The sequence below is a fragment of the Heloderma suspectum genome, chromosome 2, assembly GCF_057233095.1.
Source record: "Heloderma suspectum isolate Gila_16-S chromosome 2, 16-S_ref, whole genome shotgun sequence".
NCBI lineage: Eukaryota > Metazoa > Chordata > Lepidosauria > Squamata > Helodermatidae > Heloderma > Heloderma suspectum.
The window spans coordinates 153425021-153449128 of NC_139459.1; the positions used below are offsets into that span (position 1 = coordinate 153425021).

Here is a 24108-nt window from a genome sequence, read left to right on the forward strand (position 1 = left end):
TGTAAGGGCTTGTCATCCAAACTTCCCAGCATCCCTCTGTGTGCCACAGTCTGTCACAGTCGTGATCTGAGTTTTCCCAGTTGTGCCCCTCATTACCATTGCAATGTTCATGCACAATCCAGCTAAAGGCACAATCCTATGGGGATAGTAGGCCACCCCCAGACTCGGAGGTGGACAGCTGTCCAATGCAAGGCGGGTGGAGCGTGGAGAGGATCCTCTCTTAGCTCCAGCCGCTCTGCATTTGAAGCTAGACAGCTGATTTCGGCTGTCTAGCTGGGGCACATCAGAGCGGGGCAGGGTGCTTGTGTGGGGAGAGGCCAAACAGCGCATAGGAAGCGTCATAAAGACGCTTCTGTGATCTCCTCCCCTCCCCGGGAAATGGCCCCTTTTCGCCCACTCTGCAAGTGTGGAGACAAACCACACTGCCAACGAGGTGGCGGGGGAGGGGGCAGGGAGTGAGGCTCCCAGAAATCAAAAAGTCCTATGGCTGTCTAGACACTGTCTAGCGGCCATAGGATTGCACCCTAAAGCACATTATAGTCCCATTGATAAACCTGGCTTAAATCTCTTGCCTTGGAACAAACAGGGCTTGGCTTAACTATCCCCTCCCCAGTAGGGTAGTGGTACAATCTGAAGTGCAGGTGCTCTTCATGACATCCCCCTGAAGCCAGGCCCATTCCACAGCTGCAGAATAACAATGAGCCTTTGATCTCTGCCTCGCTCAGAGTTGGGGGGGGGGGCGCAGCTCAGTGCTTTGCAGGCAGAAGGTCCGAGGGTTAACTCCCGATACCTGTGGGGGGGCTGGAAAAACTCCTGCCCGAAACCTTGGGAAGCCGCCAGTCTCAGCAGTGCTGGGCTGGATGAAGTGATGGTCTGAACTCCACCTTGGGCAGCTTCCTGTGTTCCTAGAGTTTCTGGCCCCAGCGGGATAGAAACGACCCTTGGGGTTCTGCTACAAGGGGCCAAAGGTAGCTTCCTGGCCTCACCACAGAGCTAGAGCCCTGTGTGGTCCTTCTCCCTAAGGGGCAGTCTAGATTGTTTGCCACTAAAGGGAGGAGAACATGCATGGGATTGCACTGTGAATGGAAGGAGAGTTTGGCCCACAGGTTTGAGAAAGGCCTGCCCACCATTCTTCAGACCAAATGGGGAGGAAATCTCAACCCATTTTCATCCATTAAAAATAAAGCACCATGTTGGCCCAAATCTACCTCAGCCAGCATTTAAAAATAACACACCAAATTACATGCCTGCCATACAGAGAAAACCGTTTTTCTAAGGAAGGAACAGTCAAGTCAACTTCTCCCCTTCCCCTTCTCAGGGTTTCAGCTTTGGTCAGGCTGCAATCCTCCTTTGCACATGTACTTGGGAGTAGACATGCATAGGATTGTGTTGTAAGTCAATTTTCTGCCATCCACAGAAAATATTCAAGCCTCAGACAGCACAGATGTTAAACTGAGAAAACACTCCCTAGGTATGTTGTTGTAGGATCTGCACTCTGCACATGCACTGAGGCAGCCTTTTCCTTATTATTACAAGTTGATGCCTTTCCTAAGCTCAGCTCAGCTCGGGGCTCTTAAAACTGGCTGAGGTGTGCAAAGGAAGGGATACATTAGGAACTGAAGCATTTCTCTGCTGGATCATACCAAAGGGTCCGTTTATCTCGGCATCTTCCTGCTGCTTTCCACAGTAGTCAGGGAGACAAGCAGCCCTCCCCTGTTCTATGTTCCCATCATCTAATACTCAATATCTGGTTGTATTTATTTATTTGCAATATTTATATGGCTCTTATTTGAAACAAATCCCAAAGTGGTTTACAAAAGAATAAAAATAAACAAAACTAACTAACAAAAACTACACACAAAATATGAGGCTGGTGAAAAGGTAAGCTCATGGCTGGGAGGAAGCCAAAATAAACAGAGATTCCATTTCTCTGTCGTAGCTCATATCTGCTAAACCTCCCCTCCTCCATGAATGTGCATGGCCATCATATCTGGTGGCAAGAGATTGCAATAATTTCCAGAGGGGTTGCAATAATATTGCAATAAGTTAATATGTTGTGTGTGAAGAAGGCCTTTCTTTTTGTCCGTCCTCATGCTGCTACATTGCTCATCATATTCACTGGGTGATCCCAAGTTTGAGACAGAAATCCCTTTGACAGGAAATGTGAGCAAAGTAAATCAGGCTCAATGAGCAGAAGATCACAGCAGTGGAGCATCAGTGAAAGGCCCAACGATGTGTAAGGAATCAAGTACAGAGGATTCTTTCGCCCCATCACCTGCAGCATTCCAGTGCTGCAATCCTATGTGCACTTACCTGGCAGTAAGCCCCATTGAACTCAGTGGGCTTTACATCTGAGTAGGCAAGTATAGGATTATGCTGCAACGCTGACTCGCCAAAGCCCTTCTGTGCCGCTCCACGCCCGAGCCAGGCAGAGCCCTGTCTTTCCAGTCAGTTCCCTGAGGCTCTGCTCCTCAGCTTGTCCCCCTCTCTTGACCCTTCCCTATGGGATCTCTCACAGATTCTCTCATTTTCACACGCACCAGCACTTCTCCTTCCTATTTCTCTTTTCTTTCCACCCCCTTTTTGTTTGTATTGGTCTTTCTGCCAAAATCCTATTCTCCCTGGGGCCCGTGTGTCTGTCTCTCAGCCACTCTCAGGCTCGAGTCCTGCGAGAAAAGTCCACTGACGGACCATGCATAGGCTTGGACCATCAGTGGGACTTGCTTCCTCATAGCTATGCACAGGTTCAAAGTGCCAGGCTGCAGTCCCCCAGCAAACCTTCATGGAAGTAAGCTCCATTGATTCCAATAGAGCTGAAAAAAACAGGTTTAGGATTGGAAAGCTGTGTGTATGAATACAGTTCGTGTCTCCTGGTGCTACAGGGGTGAGTGGGTGGGGGGAGATGAGAAAGGGGTGAAAAGCAAAGTGTGATGTGCAACATTTGCGGGACATAAGCAGGAGGGGGACAGGCTGCAAACCTGAGGTTTTTCTACAGGAGGCTGTTAATCCGCTGTATCTACTTTTGGTTTTGTCGCAGAACAGAGATCTGAGCACTACATGAGGAGTGTTTCCTTTCCTGCATTTCTGCTACATAACTTCTAGGTGGCACTGTGGTATAGCAGAATAGCGCAAAAACACAAGAGGAACTCACACTTGTCTTCACCCTCAGAAATAGTACCCCATTTTCCCTGCTCTAAAAAACCTACCTGAAGTGCTGTTTACAAACAGAAGCAAAATTGGAGGGTAACGGCATCGTCTCAGGAACCCATAAACAACTGTGATTAGGGAATTATGAGTGCACAGTAAATGCCTCGTAGAAAAATTCCTTGTCAAGTTAGGGAGAAGCTAAGTGGGGATGATGGTGAAGACGGGGATCCACAGCAGGGACTTGGGTGGAGGCTAGATGGGACCCAAGTTTGCAAACAAGTGAGAGTAGCAGCACAGACAGTGGCACCAGCCAGCAGCAGGGGAAAGAAAGGAGGAGGAAGTGGAGGACAGAGGTGAGTGGGGTCAGCGTTGCATATGAGCTCTGTCAGAAGAAAAGCCCCATCCTGGCAAGCCCCAGCAGCAAGACAAGCCAGGCCCTTCCTGATTTTCAGCATGTGCTATTGTTCTTCTAGGCTTTCCTGTTGCAGCTGAGTGTAATGGCTGCTGGAGACACTACAGTGCTGCCACCAATATACCAGTGAAAACATCTTCAGGCACCAGAAGCAATCCTATGAGGCTTTTTAAAGAAGTGTGCAGTTGTTGCATTTCACCGGATGGACATTTCTGGTTCTATAACGTTCCAGGGAACAGCCACACCATGACTCTTCTGAACTCACAATTCTCCTAGAGATAACCTCTGATCTTGGACATCTCTCCATAAAGTATGGCTTGATTTAACTGTCCTTCATTTCAAGGGGTCTTCTTGTCCCTCAGCAATTGTCCTTCAGTGGGAGCATTTCTGTCCCCCATATGATATGTTTGCCCAGCAGATGAGAGGCTTGCTTATCACGAGGAACAGAATGTGCTTACTGGCTCATCCTATGAAGTCTGATCTCCTTGAAGTTCCAGTGGCAGAAATCTGGAAGGAAAGGCAGAGAAGCAAACGCAGGGCACAAAGCACCGGATGTTACCCTGAGCAAGCCTTGCTGACATGAATTGGTTCAGCACAAGAGCATGGTGGTTGCTTATCCATTTCAGGGAGGCTTGATCTGGAGAGTGTGTGCAAGCATGGGAGGGCCCATGGCTCTGTGGCAGAGCAAATGTGTTGCATGCAAGAGGTTCCAGGTTCAACCCCTGGCATTTCTAAGCAGGGCTGGGGAAGACTCCTGCCTGAAACCCAGGAGAGCTGTTGCAGTCAGCGTTTAATGCCCGCCAGAGCCTGCAGTGTATTAACAAGAACGCTTTTATTGTCTATGAACTAGAGAACGTTCCCAACAAACTCACTAGTGCAGGCCTCATTTCCTTGTTCTTCTGCTTTTAGTTTCACTTTTCCGTATTAGACATCTCCCAAACTATTGAGGATCACGTTTCACTACAGTCAGCATAGACAATACTGAGCTAGATGGACCAATGGTCTGATGGGACAAGGCACATCCTCTGTTCCTGTCGTCCCTCCTGTCATCCCTCCACAACTGAAGTGCTCCATTAATCTGTGAGCTGGTGTGGTACTGTGTATACAGCACTGGAAGACTTGGCTTAGAATCTCCATTCAGCAGAGAGTCATCCAGTGTGCCTTTGGGCCAGTTGTTCAATCTAGCAAGAGAGATCCATGAATGGAAGCAGCATAATGTCGCTGATGCCGTTGCAGGTGCAGATTCCATCTGCATCACAATACTTATCCAGACCGAGAGAACTGGCTGCAGGATTGCTGGGAGCTTCACGACAACGGAATGAGAAGTGTGTTGGAGTATCATCCAGATTTTCATGGAATCGGCTTTGGTCCGTCAGGGACACACGAAGCAAGAAAAGCCGACTGTACCATACCTTTAAAATATGATTTTCAGGGGTCACACAGTGCTTGAAAGGAACATACTTCTGTGTGGGGGGAGTAGAACTGAACCTCATCAAACTGGCAGGGGCTGCTCAACCATTGAGAGAGGCTTGTTTCCCAGTCCATGTCCAGGCTCCCCATGCTACTACATTATTATGAATGGAGAGCAACTAATAGGCTCCCCCTGATTGCAGCCTCCCCCCTTTTGCCCCATTCCAGCAAACTGTTGTGGAATTATTGCCCCCGCCCCACCTTTCTCCTTCTCTGGGCACTTTCTCCCTTCTTGCAGTGACAGACTCCCGAGACCTCACCAGACCAAAGAAGTGACTTTACATAATATCAAAGAAGTGATGTTGCACAATATTGGAGATGTGATTTAACACAACAATGGAGAACCGAAGTAATGCAACCCTCAGAGAAGTGCATCATCATGGAGGCTAATTACTGGCGAAAAGGGAGTGCAGGGCGATTCTGAAGGCTGGAAAGGCTCAGAAGTCACAGCCAGGTGAAAGACACCCCTCTCCACCCCAGGCAGGGCTATCATGCCAAAGTAAATGCGGAGGACACCGCACCAGATGTGCAGAGAACCTGAATTAAAGAAATCAGAGTAAAAGTAGTCTCAGAAAATCCAGCTTTTCCACTGGAAATCTCTGGGGTGGCTGCAGATTGGCCATGACATCATCTGCCACCACAGACCTCGAAATGGTCCCAATTTGCAGCACATCTCCTGTGTGGACAGTCCCCTGGTCTCAGAGGCTTAGCCTCCTTCTCAGAATCACCTGAGTTAGATCTCAGGGTAAGTAGCCAGAAGTAAAAGGAGTAGGATCTTCTCTGCTTGGCTCCAGTATCTTTGCTAGGAACTCTACACTGTGATCACCAGGCTCCATCCCTGAACCACCAAGTACAGCCAGCGTCTGCCTGTTGACGCCTAGAATCTTCCCCTCCATTTGCAGCCTATTTTTTTTTCTTGTGATCAAACAAGACCCAGAGACACTCATCAGGGTTTCTATCCTTCTCTCCCTTCCTCTTTCTCCTCCCTCCTACTGGTGAATGCTAAGGCGTGGTTATTAACATTGGTGTGGGTTTCTTTTCCACATTTCCTGGTGTTTGCTGCTCTGATAAAACCCTTAAAAGATTTGCAGGGCCAAGGAGCATCAGGACAAGGAGCAAGTAGAATGGGGTGGTGGGAAGAATGGGGAGGGAAAGAGAGAGAGGTGTTTGTGAATGGAGATGTGTGTAAATGTGTTGTGAGACCCCACCCCCGAAGGAAACACAGCAGGACATGCATTACACTGACAAAGATCTCCCACCTCTGCTTTATGTTACCTGACTTGGCCCCTACTACAGCAGATGCCATCCCCTTGCTCATGGGGTCTGAAGCTCAGGAGACCTGGCAACCCTAACTTGCTGGATGCATTCCCATCATCCAAGGCCAGCATGTCTTATGTACAATTAGTTGCCCATGATGAGAGGTGGACTCTCTCTCATCCTAACTCATTTGTTTATGCTTATAGCCCACCCCCATCTGAAATGTTCATGGTGAGCCACAAAGCCATATTTAGTAACAGATTAAGTTTTCATATAAATCAGTTGTATTTCCCCACCTTTTCCAGACTTTGCACCCTAAGCCCCAACAGCAAGACCAATGGGATGGGTTACAGTTAACAGCATTTTTACTGAATGTTTCTGTATTGCTTTTCTATTTCATTTTCTTTTGTTTTGCATAGTTTTGTATTGTTTTATCTTGTATGTCACCTTGAGAAGGTTCTACCCTTAGAGGTGGCCTAAAAATAACTTTAAATAAAATAAATAAATTCCTGTTACTTCAATACATATACAACAAAAATACAAAATAAGGGAAAACAATATTATTACAAAAGTGAGAAACAATTATAGATATGTATATCAGTATTATAATTTAGGCTGCATTCTGGTGTACCGTTTCCTGGAAGCAAGCCCCACCTAACACATTAAAACATACTTCTGAGTGAGCATGAGTAGGTTTTATTTAGTAGATTTCCAGCCCACTTCCCAGGGTAAGAACCCTCACAAAATAGATGACAACAATTAAAACTCCAAAACACTGTTAATTTCAGTATATGGATACCTTGTGTTTAAAAAATTCCCCTTCTAAGTCTATTAATTTCTGCTAATTTAGATATCTATACAAAATGCACAGTTTGGCCATGTATTTTTGTCCTAAAGTGGAGATGTGGTAAGGAAAATAAATTTTCAGTGTAATCTGGTGCCTGTGGAAGTTTACTCTGAGGTAAGTGCCATTATGCTCCCTGGGGCTTAGTACCTAGGGTGCTTTCAAACGGAGGGACTACCAATGAAAAGGCAGCTGTCCTGTCTTGCATTTCTTAAAGGCTTATCTGTGGTAAGACAAAGGACGGAAGAAGCAGTGGGAAAGCACAGGAGGGTTATGAGTGGAGGATAATGTGCCCCCCACCACCCAGGGTAAAATTCCATGAATGAGGCAGGGCAATGGTGCCATAAAAGCCTCATCTGGAAGCACCTGTAGTAAGTGTGTTGTTTAGGATTGCAGCTGAAAGCGACCATCCATTCAGTTCCAACGTTCCCTTTACAGATGTGGGCTTGGCCTTTGGCATTATTGTAGCCCTGCAAACTAGCAAAATTAAACTAGATAAATTAGAATCAAGCCACCAGTTGTTTGTGCTTCTTTTCAGTGAGCCTAACATATTCCCCCATAATCAGAGGCAGTGAGCCTATGTACACCAGTTGCTGGGGAACATGGGTGGGAGGGTGCTGTTGCACTTGTGTCCTGTTTGTGGGTTTCCTGTGGGCAGCTGGCTGGCCACTGTGAGAACAGAATGCTGGACCAGACAGACCCTTGGTCTGATCCAGCATGGCTCTTCTTATGTTCTTAACCCACATAACCCCTGTGGGGCCATTTCAAGAAGTTTTTATCATTGTGATATATTGCTGCTATACTGCTGAGTGAACACCCTTGAAATCTATCATTCTGATGGATGTGGTGTTTATGTCTTATCTAAGGAGCTATAACTCTACCAGCAAGGTCTGTTATCATTGGAACATGCAAAAAGGCCCCAAGTGAAGGACATGGGGAGGCTCAGCACAGACACAGTTATCTCAGAGAGAACCTCGGCCTAAACAGGACAAGCTTCCAAGAACAGTGGGTGGATTTTGACTTCCTGCCAACTAAAACTGAAGTAGCACATCAAATGAAAACAACTATCAGCCTTCTCCATAACATCTTAAGAACTAATGAGTAAGGCCTGGCTATGGCAGCACAGACCTGCCAACCATCTTTTGAAACTTGAAGAGGGAGGTTTCAGCTTCTTCCCTTGATCTCCACTTTGACCCATGATGAAAGTAAAAACAAAACAAGTGAGGTTGAAATAGATTAATATTTTCATTTATTCAGAGCACACTGCAATAAACACACACTAAGATGCTTTGATGCTGAACAACATATTCAGATCTTCTACTCTGCTTATACATTCTAATATTGGTATCCCTTGCACCACTTGCTGGCAAATGAGCAATTTAGCAAAGGTCTGGCAAAGCTTATGCTCACAGTCCATCAGGAAACTGTCCTGCACAAGTCCCATTGATATGAACAGAGCTGCAGAGGAGCATTGCTATGCCCTTGTGCTGTGCCCATTCTTGTCAGTAAGGCACACAGAAGAGAACCTCTTAGTGGACTGTGTGCTCTGTTAGTTAACTTACAAAAGAGCTGAGACTTTCATAGCTCCCTTCTGATCTTGCAGTTCAGATTTCATTCAATTATAGTGCAAACCAATGCATGACTACTCAGAAGTAAGCATCATTGAGTTCCATGGGGCTTACTCCCAGGTAAATGGATATAGGACTGCAGCCTTAATTTATTTAATATATTTCTATCCCACCCTACAACTCCCAAGCCTTCTCAAGGCAGTTAAGAATTAAAACAATCAATTAAAATAATCGTCACTATTACACATAAAATAGCAGAACATTAAAACTAGTGGCAGTTCTTAAAATCACATAAACCCAGAGCCAAAGAGGACAAAAACATAATAGCAGCAACTTAAGAAACATGTGCAAATACTGAAAGGTCTTCACCCGGCACCAAAAACAAAGTCAGTGCCTAGTGAGTCTCTTTGGGAAGGGAACTCAAAAGACTAGGCCGTGGGGGTGGGCACCAGCAGGAGTTTTGCAATGCCAATTATATTTTAATTAGAAAAGGAGATCTGACAAAGATCACCTTTGTCAGGTGATCTACGTACCGCAGGGCTCAGTCCTGGGCCCAGTGCTCTTCAACATTTTTATTAATGACTTGGAGGAGGAGGTGCAGGGAATGCTGATCAAATTTGCAATGACACCAAATTGGGTGGGATAGCTAAGACTTTGGAAGACAGAAACAAAATTCGAAGTGATCTGGATAGACTGGAGCGCTGGGCAAAAAACAACAGAATGACATTTAATAGGGATAAATGCCAAGTTCTGCACCTAGGAAAAAGAAACCAAATGCACAGTTACAAGATGGGGGATACGTGGCTCAACAACACTACAAGTGAGAAAGATCTTGGAATTGTTGTCGATCACAAGCTGAATACACCTCATTACTTTGAATGAGTTCAAATCTCCAGGGCCAGATGAACTGCATCCTAGAGTCATAAAGGAACTGGCAGAAGAACTCTCAGAACCGCTGTCTATTCTCTTTGAGAAATCATGGAGGACCGGGGAAGTGCCAGATGACTGGAGGAGGGCTAACGTTGTCCCTATCTTCAAAAAGGGTAAAAAGGAGGAACCTGGGAACTACAGACCAGTCAGTCTGACATCAATCCCTGGGAAAATTCTGGAGCAGATCATAAAGCAATCCATCTGGAAGCACCTTGACAACAATGCCGTGATTACTCGAAGCCAACATGGATTTGTCAAAAACAAGTCCTGCCAGACAAATCTGATCTCATTTTTTGATCAAGTCACCTCCCTTGTAGACCGTGGGAATGCTGTAGACATCATATACCTCGACTTCAGCAAAGCTTTCGACAAAGTGCCCCATGATATCCTGATGAGCAAACTAGCTCGAAGTGGGCTAGATGAAACAACGATCTGGTGGATCCACAGTTGGCTACAGAATCGGACTCAAAGAGTGCTTATCAATGGGACCTTCTCAAGCTGGGGAGAGGTAACGAGTGGGGTACCGCAGGGCTCAGTCCTGGGCCCAGTGCTCTTCAATATTTTTATTAATGACTTGGAGGAGGAGGTGCAGGGAATGCTGATCAAATTTGCAGATGACACAAAATTGGGAGGGATAGCTAATACTTTGGAAGACAGAAACAAAATTCAAAGTGATCTGGATAGACTGGAGTGCTGGGCAGAAAACAACAGAATGGCATTTAATAGGGACAAATGCCAAGTTCTGCACCTAGGAAAAAGAAACCAAATGCACAGTTACAAGATGGGGGATACGTGGCTCAACCACACTACGAGCGAGAAGGATCTTGGAATTGTCGTCGATCACAAGCTGAATATGAGCCAACAATGTGATGTGGCTGCAAAAAAGGCAAATGCTATTTTGGGCTGCATTCATAGAAGCATTGCTTCCAAATCCCGGGAAGTACTAGTTCCCCTCTACTCAGCACTGGTTAGGCCTCATCTGGAGTACTGTGTCCAGTTCTGGGCACCACACTTTAAGAAGGATGCAGACAAGCTGGAGAGGGTTCAAAGGAGGGCAACAAAGATGATCAGGGGACTGGAAACAAAGCCCTATGAAGAGAGACTGAAAGAACTGGGCATGTTTAGCCTTGAGAAGAGAAGACTGAGGGGAGATATGATAGCACTCTTCAAGTACTTGAAAGGTTGTCACAGAGAAGAAGGCCAGGATCTCTTCTTGATCATCCCAGAGTGCAGGACACGGAATAATGGGCTCAAGTTACAGGAAGCCAGATTCCGACTGAACATCAGGAAAAACTTCCTGAGTGTCAGAGCAATACGGCAATGGAACCAATTACCTGGGGAGGTGGTGGGCTCTCCCACACTGGAGGCCTTCAAGACGAGGCTGGACAGCCATTTGTCAGGGATGCTCTGACTTGGATTCCTGCATTGAGCAGGGGGTTGGACTCGATGGCCTTGTAGGCCCCTTCCAACCCTACTATTCTATGATTCTATGAATATGAGCCAACAATGTGATGTGGCTGCAAAAAAGGCCAATGCTCTTTTGGGCTGCATTAATAGAAGCATAGCTTCCAAATCCCAGGAAGTAGTAGTTCTCCTCTACTCAGCACTGGTTAGGCCTCATCTGGAGTACTGTATCCAGTTCTGGGCACCACACTTTAAGAAGGATGCAGACAAACTGGAGGGGGTTCAGAGGAGGGCAACAAAGATGATCAGAGGGCTGGAAACAAAGCCCTATGAAGAGAGACGGAAAGAACTGGGCATGTTTAGCCTTGAGAAGAGAAGACTGAGGGGAGATATGATAGCACTCTTGAAGTACTTGAAAGGTTGTCACAGAGAAGAAGGTCAGGATCTCTTCTTGATCATCCCAGAGTGCAGGACACGGAATAATGGGCTCAAGTTGCAGGAAGCCAGATTCCGGCTGAACATCAGGAAAAACTTTCTGACTGTTAGAGCAAAACGACAATGGAACCAATTCCCTAGGGAGGTGGTGGGCTCTCCCACACTGGAGGCGTTCAAGGCGAGGCTGGACAGCCATCTGTCAGGGGTGCTCTGACTTGGATTCCTGCATTGAGCAGGGGGTTGGACTCGATGGCCTTGTAGGCCCCTTCCAGCCCTACTATTCTATGATTCTATGAAAGTGTTTGTGCTGATATAACAAGCTCAACTCTAGAAGTCTGCCTGAATTGAAAACTGCAAGAGCAAAAGAAAAGGGGGGGGGGGAGAGAGAGAGAGAGAACGAGAGGGGGGGGGAGAGAGAGAGAGAGAGAGAGAGCAAAGCTCAAAGTGATATGTGTGTGTGGAGTGAGTGGGGAGGAATCAGTCTTAAAATCAAAGTAAGGAATCTGGTAGGCCTGTCAAGTCAGTGAAATCACACCTCTATTCACACTGTCCAGATGGCAACCCGGTGGATTTCTCCTCTGCCACTTTTTAAATGCTTCACTATTGACCATGTAAATGAATTTGGAGAGGGGCTCTTCCAGATTGGTTTAGCCTAAGGGACCACGTGTATTATCTAGTCCTCTGTTTTACGAAGATACAACCACCTTAGCTGTTTTCTGCAGAACAGGCACTGTTTGCCCACTCAGTTTTTACAGAGAATCCTGATGCCACTGCTGCCAAACTGTTGCATTCTGTTGTTTTATGTGCTGTCTTCCTGCTTTTTTCAGACCTGATTTGTGGCCGTTTTATTTTACTTTTACCATTGCAGCACCAGCCTATCCACTGTGGACTGGCAAAGCACTGTTGAGGCCTCTCCCTGCTACTGGCCATTTGTAATTTCTTAGTATCTTCCATCCACAACCAGCCGTTTAATCTACAACTAGCCTTTTAAACATTTATTTCCTACTGGCAGGCTGAACAATTACCAATTAATATTGAGCAGTTGTAATAATAAAATAAACAATACAAAAAGGACAAGGCCCCCAAATAACCAAACTTGTTAGATCTAAAGGTATGCCTGATGAAGACCTCATTTAGACAAAACAGAGATACTCTGTAGACATAGCAGTTAGAGTTGTTGTTAAATAGGCCAGCATAACCGATATAGTTACTTTGAAGTTCTGGCCGATGGTGTATAATTGTAAACCATTGGCACAACCGTACTTGCTGCTGTTGTTATAAATTTGGTAACCAACTGATCCGGTGCTGTGTTGTAGGTCTCTTACACCAGGGGTGTTTACATTGATACTACATAATAAAAAACAACACAAAATAAACCAGCAAATTATGGAATTAGGCTATAAAGAAAAGACTAATTGGCATGATTGCTAAACCTCTCTGGCTTGGCAGAGCTTAGCTAACTCCATGGTATTTTGAGAAAATGAGGACAATGAACAGCAGGGGAAAGGATAACATATCTGTCCTAGAATATTCGTGACTAGTCCAACCAAACAAGGGTCAACCTGTGGTGATGGCAGCAAATACATGTTATTTCTCTGCCTCCATTGCATATGTGCAATGCTGGCCAGTGACTGCTTAGGGTCTTATTACGCTTTGCTCTCCATTATGGGTCTGGAGACCCCTCAACAGCCCACTGTAACCAATCTGCAAAACATTTTCTAGATAAAATTGCTTGCATTTGTTCCAGTTTTGACTCGACATTGACAATAGACTGGTTCTGGCTGAGATCCTGGAACCATCTACTCAGATTTTATTGGATACTTTTTAGATTGTAAAGCCTGAGGACATGGACACAGGATCCTTGGAGCAATAAGGCCTACCACATGTGTATGACATATATGCCTTCCTTGGCTGGAAGGAAAGGATGCGAAGTCAGAACAAACATTTGGTGGAAATAAATGAGCACCTGAAAGTACAGAACAAAGCTGTCTGTGCTCAGCTAGCCCAAATGGTGCAGGAAAATGTGAGGAGAGAGGAGGGGCTAAAGAAAGAAAGAGTACAGATGGATGAGTATAGAAGACATCTAGAGGAGGCTGAAGAAGAAAAGGAGAGGTTAAAAAAGCAGAAAGGGGACTCTGAAGCTGCATCCGCTCCTACTTGGATGGCCGACTCCAGAAGGTGGTGCTGGGGGATTATTGTTCTGTGCCATGGCAATTGTGCCACGGGGTTCCACAGGGCTCTATTTTATCCCCTATGCTGATTAACATCTACATGAAACTGCTGGGGGAGGTTATCCAGAGATGTGGGCTGAGGTGCCATCGATATGCGGATGACACCCAGCTCTACCTCTCTTTCTCATCAAAACCAGGTGAGGCAGTGGCTGTTCTGAATCAGTGCCTGGGCACGGTAATGGACTGGATGAGGGCCAATAAACTGAGACTCAATCCAGACAAGACGGAGGTACTGTTACTGGGTGGTTCGTCTGCCCGGCTAGGTGATATTCAACCTGTTCTGGAGGGGGTTGCACTCCCCCTAAAGGATCAGGTTCGTATTTTGGGGGTGCTCTTGTATCCAGAACTGTCACTTGAGGCACAGGTGAACTCAGTGGCACGGAGCACTTTTCATCAGCTTAGGCTGGTATACCAACTACGCCCTTATCTGGACAGAGATAGCCTAACTACAGTTATCCATGCTCTGATAACCTCTCATCTGGATTACTGCAATGCGTTATACGTGGGGCTGCCTTTGAAAACGGTTGGGAAACTTCAGCTGGTCCAAAATAGGGCAGCAAGATTGTTAACAGGGGCTGGCCTGCGAGCTCATATTACCCCAGTACTTTTTCAGCTACACTGGCTGCCAGTCCATTTCCGGGCCCAACTCAAAGTGCTGGTATTAACATTTAAAGCCCTTAATGGCTTGGGGCCACGTTACCTGAAGGATCGCCTCCTCCCATATGTGCCTGCCCGGACTTTAAGATCATCGTCAGCGGCCCTTCTCCATGAGTCCCTGCCAAAGGAAGTGAGGTGGGTGGCTACTAGGAGGAGGGCTTTTTCTGCTGTGGCACCCCGGCTCTGGAATGAGCTGCCTAGTGAGGTTTGCCTGGCACCTACATTGTTTTCCTTTCAGCGCCAGGGGAAGACCTTTTTATTTTCCCAGGCATTTTAACATTTTAGCTTTCTAGACTTTTAGCTTTGCTGTTTTAAATCTGTATTTTAAACTCCTGCACTGCTGCTAGGTTTTATTGTGGTTGTATTGTTATATTGTGGTTTTAATGTTCTATATATTTTAAATTGTTTTATTGTGTGCTGTTTGGTTTTAACTTTGTGAACCACTCAGAGAGCTTCGGCTATTGGGCGGTATAGAAACAAACAAACAAACAAACAAACAAACAAACAAATTTAAAATGTTGATGCAGACAAAGAGTAGGGAAAAGAGAGGTCAGGTTGACCATTCAAAGTGCCAGGAGGAGATCCAGGCATTAAAAGAAACTTTGAGATTGAAAACAGCAGTTATAGCCACGGTGGGTTTGAGTGGACCACATGACAATATCCAGTCAGAATGCACAGTACCTCCAAGTGCATCACGACCTCTATACACAGGAGAGGGATTTCCTGAAGAATTGGAGATTTGATTGATGATGTGTTCCAGCGAGAGACAGAAAAGGGGTACATGTCATTAGGAGAAGAGGAGGTTAAGAAAGGAGTGAAGGAAAATAGGAAACCAGTGGAGGCTTCAGTTCTTTGGGATCCAGTTCTTTGGTGGAGGAGGTAGAGGACGAAAAGGAAGTCCTGAATGGAGAAGGTATATTGAAGCTAGCCTAGAGACTGGAGGTTCTGGTGTTAAAGGAATGGGAGAGGAGATGGGACATGGGAGGATCAACCCCAAGGGTATTGAGGAGTTTACTGAAAGAAGATACAGGGAGTTGCTGGAGGAAGAGAGAGTGAAGAAAAGAGGAAACCGATCTGGAGCTGCAGGGCCATCTGTAGAGAATGTGGATTTAAATCCCGCCCCAGCCCCTAGAAGGAGGCTAAGAGATAGGCAGGGAGAACTGGAAGTAGAACAAGTAGAGGTGATTCAGAACAAACCTCTTTCGGCCACTGAAATACTGGCATTGTTGAAACAATTTGGGCCACTGGTTGAGCAAAATTGCTTTTCATGGCTGGCTAGAGCTATAAGAGCATGGCAGAGCCACACCTTGTCAGTGTCTGACTTAAATTCGCTGGCTATGGCATGTGGCAATAAAGACCTGACAAATTCTGCCATATTAGCTCTCACTATGAGTGAAGAGAACCCAGATACATGGTTTAAGGAATTTGCAGATTTAGTAGCAGGACCTCTAACCCCGGGGAAGTTTTATCAGGTTCAACAACTTTCAGATCAGAGTCCAGAAGAATACATTTTAGAGGAAAAAAACAGCTGCAGTTGTAACTAGAATTGTGGCTTATGATGAAGACAGATTAGATTGAGATTTCGATGGCAGAATCTTTATTCAAGAATATAAGGGTTTGTTCCAGGTCTAAAGACTCTGGCAAATTTCAATGAACCTAAGATAGGGAGAGAGGGGCGGAGGGTTGATACCTGTGAGAAAGTGATTTGCAAGGCTAGGAAGACATGGAGAAATGCGAAAAGTGCAGGAATGATCAAACCTAGTGAGCAATGAGCAAACCAAGTGAGCAATGAATCTCACAAGATAGCAGTACAAATTAGTTAACAATCTTCCAAATCCAGAAAAGACCAAGATGTTTGAAGTAGTAACATGTCACTCAATTGGAATCTTACCTTATTCAAGGAAATTAGAAAGATTTGAAAGATGTAAAATTAAAAGAAAGTTGCCTAGAAATGTAAATAGTTTAATCTGAGTGTGAAATAAGCATGCTTTTTCTCTGTGATGATTATTTATTAGTATTTTGTTGGTCTGTAGTGTACTGCTCTAAGTTATCTGGTTTGCCGTTACTGAACTTACTTGACTTATTGTTTCTTCTTATTTTCCATTTTTAGACAATGATATGTTTTTATGTATAGTGTTTGCTGTTCTGAAGGCTCTCTTTAGGGATGAAATTGTAACATATAAATCATGAAATAAGATAAAGAATTCAGGGAGTTGCCTTAAAATATACCAAATGGAGGAGTGGGAGCAGGCTAATTAAAGGGCTGGTGGCAAGGAGAAATGGGACTTTTGCCCATCAATCATTTTGGAAACGTGGCGAAACATATATTTTACATGCTTATACCTTACTGTTAAACTTACATGGTCATACTATCTATTTTTGTATCAAAACTGCACATGATCTCTTTGTTAATTTAAGCTGATGTACTGTTTTCTTTTGTATCTTGTTGATAATATAGAGTTACTTCTGAGTAAACATCTCTTTGGATCTTGCTTGAGGGGGTGGGCATTGCAAGAATGTTATTTGGGAATATAACATCATATTAAGTGCTGGGTGGAACCACAGTTTTACTTCCTTTTCCAGCTGACTGTGGAAGAGCAATGTTGCAGCAGTGTTAAAGGGTCTTAGTGTGGAAAGAACCTGTGTTAGAGGCTCATTCTGGGCTGAATGCCACATGCCCGCACCATTAACACAGGCACACATACACATTCAAGATGGAATAAAAAGGTTAGGAGGAGCAAAGCAATATATTTGGAGAATAAATGAGCATGCTAATCTGTGCAGTTCTTCCTTTCTGTCTAGAAGTATGTTTCAATTGGGTTTTCTAAAATAATTGTGAAAGAACTGCTGGATTAACTGCTAGGCTCTGGGGGATGGTGCATGACTGGCTGACCAGATGCTCATAAGGGTCCTTCTGATATTAAATCAGCTGAGAACAACAACTGTGGGATAGTGTATGTGGTATTATTTGGGAAGATATGGCTGGGGCAGGTTAAGAGGTTTTTGGTAGCGTTTCACAGCTGGGCATGATGAATGTCGACAAGCAAACAAGGACCGGGTCTCAGCAACTGACAGGTGCAGATTTAAGAAGTTCACCAGTTGGCCAAGCGGAAGTCAACTCTAGCCTGGCTTGTCCCACAAACATAAGCAGACTGGAAGTTACCATGGAATTGTAGCCTGCTTTCTGACATGCAGTTGGTTGTTTCTTTCCTTTCCCAGTTACTCTGACCACCTGACCGTTCTGTGGTCATTTTCTGCTGCAGGAGGGCTTTTTACAACTTGGAGTACTGAACAAGGTGCTGGCCAATTTCTGAGACATTTCTGCAGCCTGAATGAAATGAAAATATGCAAACTGTCAAAAACAAAGGACAACCATTCAATACCTCAAGGAAAAATCTAGGAAACAGTTCCTCATTATGGCAGGTGAACTGAGGTAAATTTCAACAGTAGCGTTTAACAGAAATCTGTAATTTCTCCCTAACGGCATCCTCACACAGTGAAAACTCATGGATTTGGACAGCTGAAAATTAAAGACTTTCCTCTATTGAACATTAATGATCATATAAATTCATCCTATGGATTTTGAGTTCTGTGAGCATAGGTACTTCTATGTAGATGTTTGCTAGCTGTTGAAAATTCAGGTGAATATTAGGAATAAAGTTGGAGCATTTGGCCCCGTCTTACAAAGAGCAAAATGGATGGCCGTTACTTAAAGTAAAAAAAAGTTTACTTAATGGCAGAATCAGGGTTAGAATCTGGAGCTTTGATGAGAGCTTTGGAAATTATTGTGGTGATCTTTTCATATCTAAAATTCAGACATGTTTTTGCAATGAAGTTTCAGGAATCTTATGCTGCAGAGAATGAATAATGCCTTATGTGTACTATCAGGTATGGAGAGAGAACTGATAAAACGAATCCTGTGCTGAAAATTTTGATTCTTCCATTTTCGGCATTTCGTGTGTGTGTGTGTGTGGCAAAATGAAAACTCTGGTGAAAGGGGTTGGGAGAGGTGAGAATTTCGGAGAATTTCCTCCTTGGGGAGGAAGGACAGGGTTTCCACATCTTTTTAAGTGTAGGCAATTCTTGAGGGCTCTCCTTTCTATTTTTTATTTTTTTAAAAACACCCCTGCACTTGCAGGAGCCCAGGACTCTTCTCCAGCCCAGCAGTTCTTTCTGAACTCTGAGGAGACCATGCGACCTCTCCCCTTCCAATAGGCATTCAGGAAGAACTCCTGTCTGGAGAAGAGTCCTGGGCTCCTGCAAGTGCGGGTTTTAAAAAAAATAAATAGAAAGAAGGCCTCTCGAGAATTGCCTACACTTAAATAAGGTATGTGGAAACTCTATCCCCCTCCCCAAAGAGAATATGCTCCAAAATTCTCCCCCCTCCCTGCAAAAAAGGCAGAAAAGACAATGCCTCTTTTACAGGGAGAAAAGTTCTTGAAAATCGGGGTCAGGATTTGGCACAGCAGTAGATAAAACACTTGAATTTGACAAATTATTTGTTGAAACTCAGCAGCATTACAATGGCCTGGTTCACACATATTGCTAACCCACGGTTTATTTCTTCTGATATTAAATCAAGTGAGAACAACAACTGTGGGATAGTCTCTGTGGCATTACATGAGAAAATGTCTCAGTCCCTGGGTTGCTTGTTTCCCTCTTCCTTTGCCCACTCCCTCCCTGTATCCCAACTGCCTTTGTAACGCTGCAGTACTGGCACGTAAAGAGACTGAGTTTTTGAGCCGCTTTTGCCTGCTGCCTCTGTAGCCTGGCAAAACTAGGGATGTTAGAGAATTCCGCCACGGATCCCAGGGAGGCCAAATTCCAGTGAATTCGGCCCCCCGGAATCCGTGGCAGAATGGAGCAACCCGCCCCACCACCCCGTGAAAGCCCCGCGAAACGGAGCCTACCTGGCTGCAGCTCCAGCTCCGGCGGCAGCAGCAGCTCCGGCGGCTCCAGCCGCTGCCGGGTAGTGGTTGTAAATGGCGGCCGCTAGGCTGGCCGCCATTTGCGTCTCTGGCAAGCCGTGATAGACTACGTAATATCTACGTAGCCTATCACAGCTCAGAGCAGGGACGCAAATGGCGTAGCAGCTGCCATTTGCGTCCCCGCTTTTGCCATGATAGGCTACGTAAATATTTACATAGCCTATTACGGCAAAGGCGGGGACGCAAATGGCAGCCACTACAGCATTTGCGTCCCTTCGCTGAGCCGTGATAGGCTACGTAAATATTTACGTAGCCTATCACGGCTCAGCAAAGGGACGCAAATGGCGGCTGCTGTGCCGGCTGCCATTTGCGTCCGCAGACCTGCCATGCAGATGCACCCGGCCGGCGACTCGGTGGAGTCGCTGCGGAGCGGAGCCGGCCAGGGAAGGATTTCGGGGGGCGGTACGGAGTGCCTCCCCCCCACCGCGAATGTCACCCTTTGAAAAGGTAAGTGACTTTCGTACATCCCTAGGCAAAACAACCGACAAACAACCCATGATTCTGAGTTTGCACATAATGGCAATCCATGGTTTAAACAACCCACAGTTCACAACCTAACAACAAACCATGGGTTCTCTTTGTGAGTTGATCATAGTTCACAACCCATAGTTAACCCATAGTTTTGGGTTCATATGTAACAACAAACCATGATTTGTTGTTACGTGTGAACCAGGTCATTGTTTGCATTCAGCCCAAACAATGATAAAGGGCCATCATGACTCTAGCCTAGTTAGTTACCTGTAAAAGCAATGGGGCTGAAATGAGTCACCATCAACCTGCTCCATTCCTTTCAGTGGCATTTTGACTCCTGACTAACTTTAGCAGGATTGGGGATACTATAAATAAGTGGGGAAGGATATTGGGAAGGGGTTGATGCAGTGAATGGTTAATAACAGCAGTGATGGCGGTGATATTATATCCCATTTAAAAACAATTAACACTTTAATTTAAACCAAGGGTGCTGAACCTCCAGCCCACTGGCCTAATCTAGCTCATCTAATCCATCATTGGGTCACCCTCACCAGATGTTTCCCTGATTTCCCCATTTTCCCTTTCACACCTGCTGATCGTCCAGTGGTTTCTGCAGTTTATTCCCTTTCCCCCCATCAATGGTGGTTGCGGTGGTGGTGGCGGGGATTGATTTTTGTAGACTTTGAAAACCTTTGTTTTGATTCTGGAGGTGACTGGCAAGACAATGGCTTCTTTCTCCTTCGATCAACTTCTTCCTGGCTTCCTTTTGCCCTGATTAGGAGCCGGGGGGAGGGCTCGGGAAGAGAACCATCGGCATTTGCATTCCCTGATCCCTCCATAGCATTCAGTGATTAACATGCAGTTCTCCAAAATGAACTGAAAATAACAAAAAAGAATGAAATATAGTAGTAAATGGGAGGGGGGTGTTTACCAGCAAGAGCCATTGACAAACGAAATTCATCTTTTAAAATCTTCAGCACATCTTGAAGTCCTTCTTCACCCTGCTCCAACAAAGAGTAAGACTGTAAATTATGAAGCCAGCATCAACTGAAAATGGACAATAGGTTTTTTTTTTTTTTTAAAGAATTGTGTTCCCATCTTTTGTCCCACTGTTACCTCTGATCAAACAGGCGTTGCCAACCTTTGAAGCACCATGAAAACCTACAAAATCTGTCTGTGGAAGATGGTAGTACGATGACTGTGGAATACAAACAATTCCACCATCTCTTTCATTCTACTTTTAACTCTCTGAAACCATGATTGCCTGTCTCCAGGTATATAGGCTGGCAGAAAAGTATGTCAAGGGGCAAATGAATCCTAAATGGTGGATCATGGCCAAGGGAACATGGAAGCCTTGTATGTGCCACATTGCCAAGGATCAAAACAGGCATAAGGATTGTGGTTTTTAATTTTTTTAAATAGTTCTTTATTTCATTTCCATTATAATACATGTACATTGTACAACTTTGCTTAACAAATGCATAATAAATTGTACAACAATTTACAAGTATCCACGTTACTCTATTAACAATGATAAGATATACATATTTTATTCTTAAGAACAAATATGTAACCTAAACTAAACTTTTGCTGCAAGTTTTGGCTCTTTTGTTTGTTTGTTTTTATTTGAAAGCATACATTACAATTTGTTAATACATATACCTTCTTATTTGTTATTTTAAACATATATAGTACCTTTTTGTGTGCTATGATAACCAAAGAGTTTTGTAGTGAACTGCCCAGAGAGCTTCGGCTATTGGGCGGTATAGAAATGAAATTAAATAAATAAATAAATAAATAAAATAGTGAGAGGGAACATTCCATCGTTTCTCTGCATCTGTATAAACGATAATATTGTACCATTCTTTGGTAAAACTGTCCTTTTTTCTTTGTCCTTTTGCTAATTTAATTATATTTGTCAATTTTTCTAATAACGCAATCTGCCATACTCTATTGTATCATTCTTTAAGCAAGATTCCTTTTAGATATTTCCATTTGCTGATTATTAACAATCTAACTGCAGTTGTTAGAAATCTTTTAAGTGTTTTATATAATAACTTCTCATTATTACCTTGAAATATTCCCAATAATGCTAATTCTGATGTTTTTGATATGCTTTGTCCTGTTAGTATACTAACTTCTAGAAAAAAAAACACCGATATTTTCTTCACTTCCCCACATTCCCACCACATGTGTTGTGTGGTGCCTAGTTCTTTACATCCCCTTCAGCAAAATTTATTGTTGTCTGAGTTAATATAAGATAAGCATAGTGGAGTGAGATACCAGCCTTGTATCATTTTTAATAGTTTGTTCCCTGATTTTAGAGGATAGAGTTCTGACTGGGAAAGTCCGCCAGATTTTATTCCATTCTTCTTCAGTAATTTGAATTTTCCAGTTTCGTTCCCAAACTGAGTACAGGTTTTCAGATGTTCCCATATCCATTTCTAATAATATTTAGAGACAACATCTCTAGTTCGGTATGTTTGTTGAAGTATTATATTCTCAAAACTGGATAACTGTCTAGTAGCTTGTTCCATTATTGTTTTATTTCTGATAAAGTTTCCCAGTTGGAACCAGGAGTACCAGTTAATTTGTGTGTTTTGCAACTTTTCTTTCCAATATTTTCGTTCCATTGGTCTTGAATTGCTGCAAAAGTCTCTTACATAGTGAAAACCTTGTTCTGAATACCCTTTCAGATTAATGTTACTTCTTTTGAGATCTGGATGACAGGATATCGGTATTAGTGTGATATTTGTGGAAACAGCTTTTCTTTTCCATTTTTTATTATTGAAAGCAATCCATTTAACATAGACGTTTTCAGAAGTTCACATTTTTAACTGACAGAATAGATTTCAAATTGTTGATGTTCAGCCAATTACTTTCTATTTGTATCCAATGTTTTTCCTGTTTTTTCCCCTAATATTTAAAGTGTATGGCTAAGCTGAAATGTCTCATAACATAAAGGTAGGTTAGGAATGCTCCATCCACCATTCATACATTGCCTATATCTCAAGTTCTTAGCTGTTCTGGGTCTCTTCGAGTTGAATATAAAGTATTCCAATTTGCTTTGCCATTGTTTTAGCACTGTTTTAGGGTCTTCAGTAGTAAACCTTAAAATAAATATGTAAGTTTGGGCAAAAGAATCATCTTTGTTGCTGAAATTTGGCTAGAAAGTGATTAATTTATTCCATTTTTTATTTTCTGTTTAATGTCAGTCCTAATTCTCCGTAATTAATGAGAAATAATTTATTATGTTTTGTTATATTTATTCCAAGATATCTGAAATTTATTTATTTGATTTATTGCATTTATATTCTGCCTTTTCCCCTCTTGCAAGGAACCCAAGGCAACTTACATTATCCTCCTCCTCTCCATTTTATCCTCACAACAACAACCCTGTGAGGTAGGTTGAGCTGAGATTGGCCCAAAGTCACCCAGTGAGCTTCCATGGCTGAGTGGCGACTAGAACCCAGATCTCCCGGCTCCCAGTCTCACCACTACATCACGCTGGCTCTATTTTATTATATAAAATAAATGTTTATTTATTAGGGGGATTCCAAGCTGTTGAGAGATTAAAAGTTGATTTTGGGGGGATATGTTTAGATTCAATAATTCTGATTTATTATAATTAATTTGTAAGCCTGCTAAATTTTTAAAGTTATCTAATTCATTCTGTAAGAATGGGGTAGCTTTTATTGGATCTTGTAAGGTTAACAGCGTATCGTTTCCAAAAAGATTGATTAGGTGTTCTGTTTTTCCTATTGTGATCCCATTTATTGTATCATTATTTCTTAAATAGTTAACTAAAAATTCTATATCAAGGGTAAATAAAGTTGGGGAAAGGGGCAACCTTGTTTGTTTCCACTTCCTATTTCAAAGTATACCAAGTCTGAATTATTTATTTTTATACAGGCCCATGATGGGAAATATATGGCACCAATGGCCCTGGAAAATTTGGGACCAAATTTATAGAATATCAATGCATTTTTTAGAAATTTCCAGTTGATGCTATCAAATGCTTCATATATACCCAGTGCCACCAGATCCAGAGGTAGTTCGTTATGTTTACAGTAACCCATCAAGTTAAAAATCCTTCTAGCTGGATCAAAAATATGTCTGTTTGGTATAAAACCAAATTGATTTGCATTTATTAATTTTTTATATAATTTTTAATTCTATTCTTCAACACTGAGGCAAACATTTTATAATTTGTGTTTAATAAGGTGATTGGCTGATAAAAGTTGGATTTTAATGGGTCTTTCCCTGGTTTGAGTAAGAGTGCTATGTGTGACTT

At 43.6% G+C, this 24108-nt stretch overlaps 1 protein-coding gene across 1 annotated transcript in view; it reads right to left on the minus strand.

Moving 5' to 3' along the window:
- Positions 1 to 16463: 16463 nt before the first annotated feature.
- HAO2 (hydroxyacid oxidase 2) overlaps positions 16464 to 24108 on the minus strand; it is a 55261-nt gene continuing 47616 nt past the window's right edge. The window contains exons 7-8 of the mRNA XM_084832191.1: positions 20746 to 20815; positions 16464 to 17683 (exon numbers count right to left, since the gene is read on the minus strand). Of these exons, the coding sequence (XP_084688317.1) occupies positions 17628 to 17683; positions 20746 to 20815 (126 nt within the window). The 3' untranslated portion in view covers positions 16464 to 17627. The remainder of the gene's footprint in view (positions 17684 to 20745; positions 20816 to 24108) is intronic.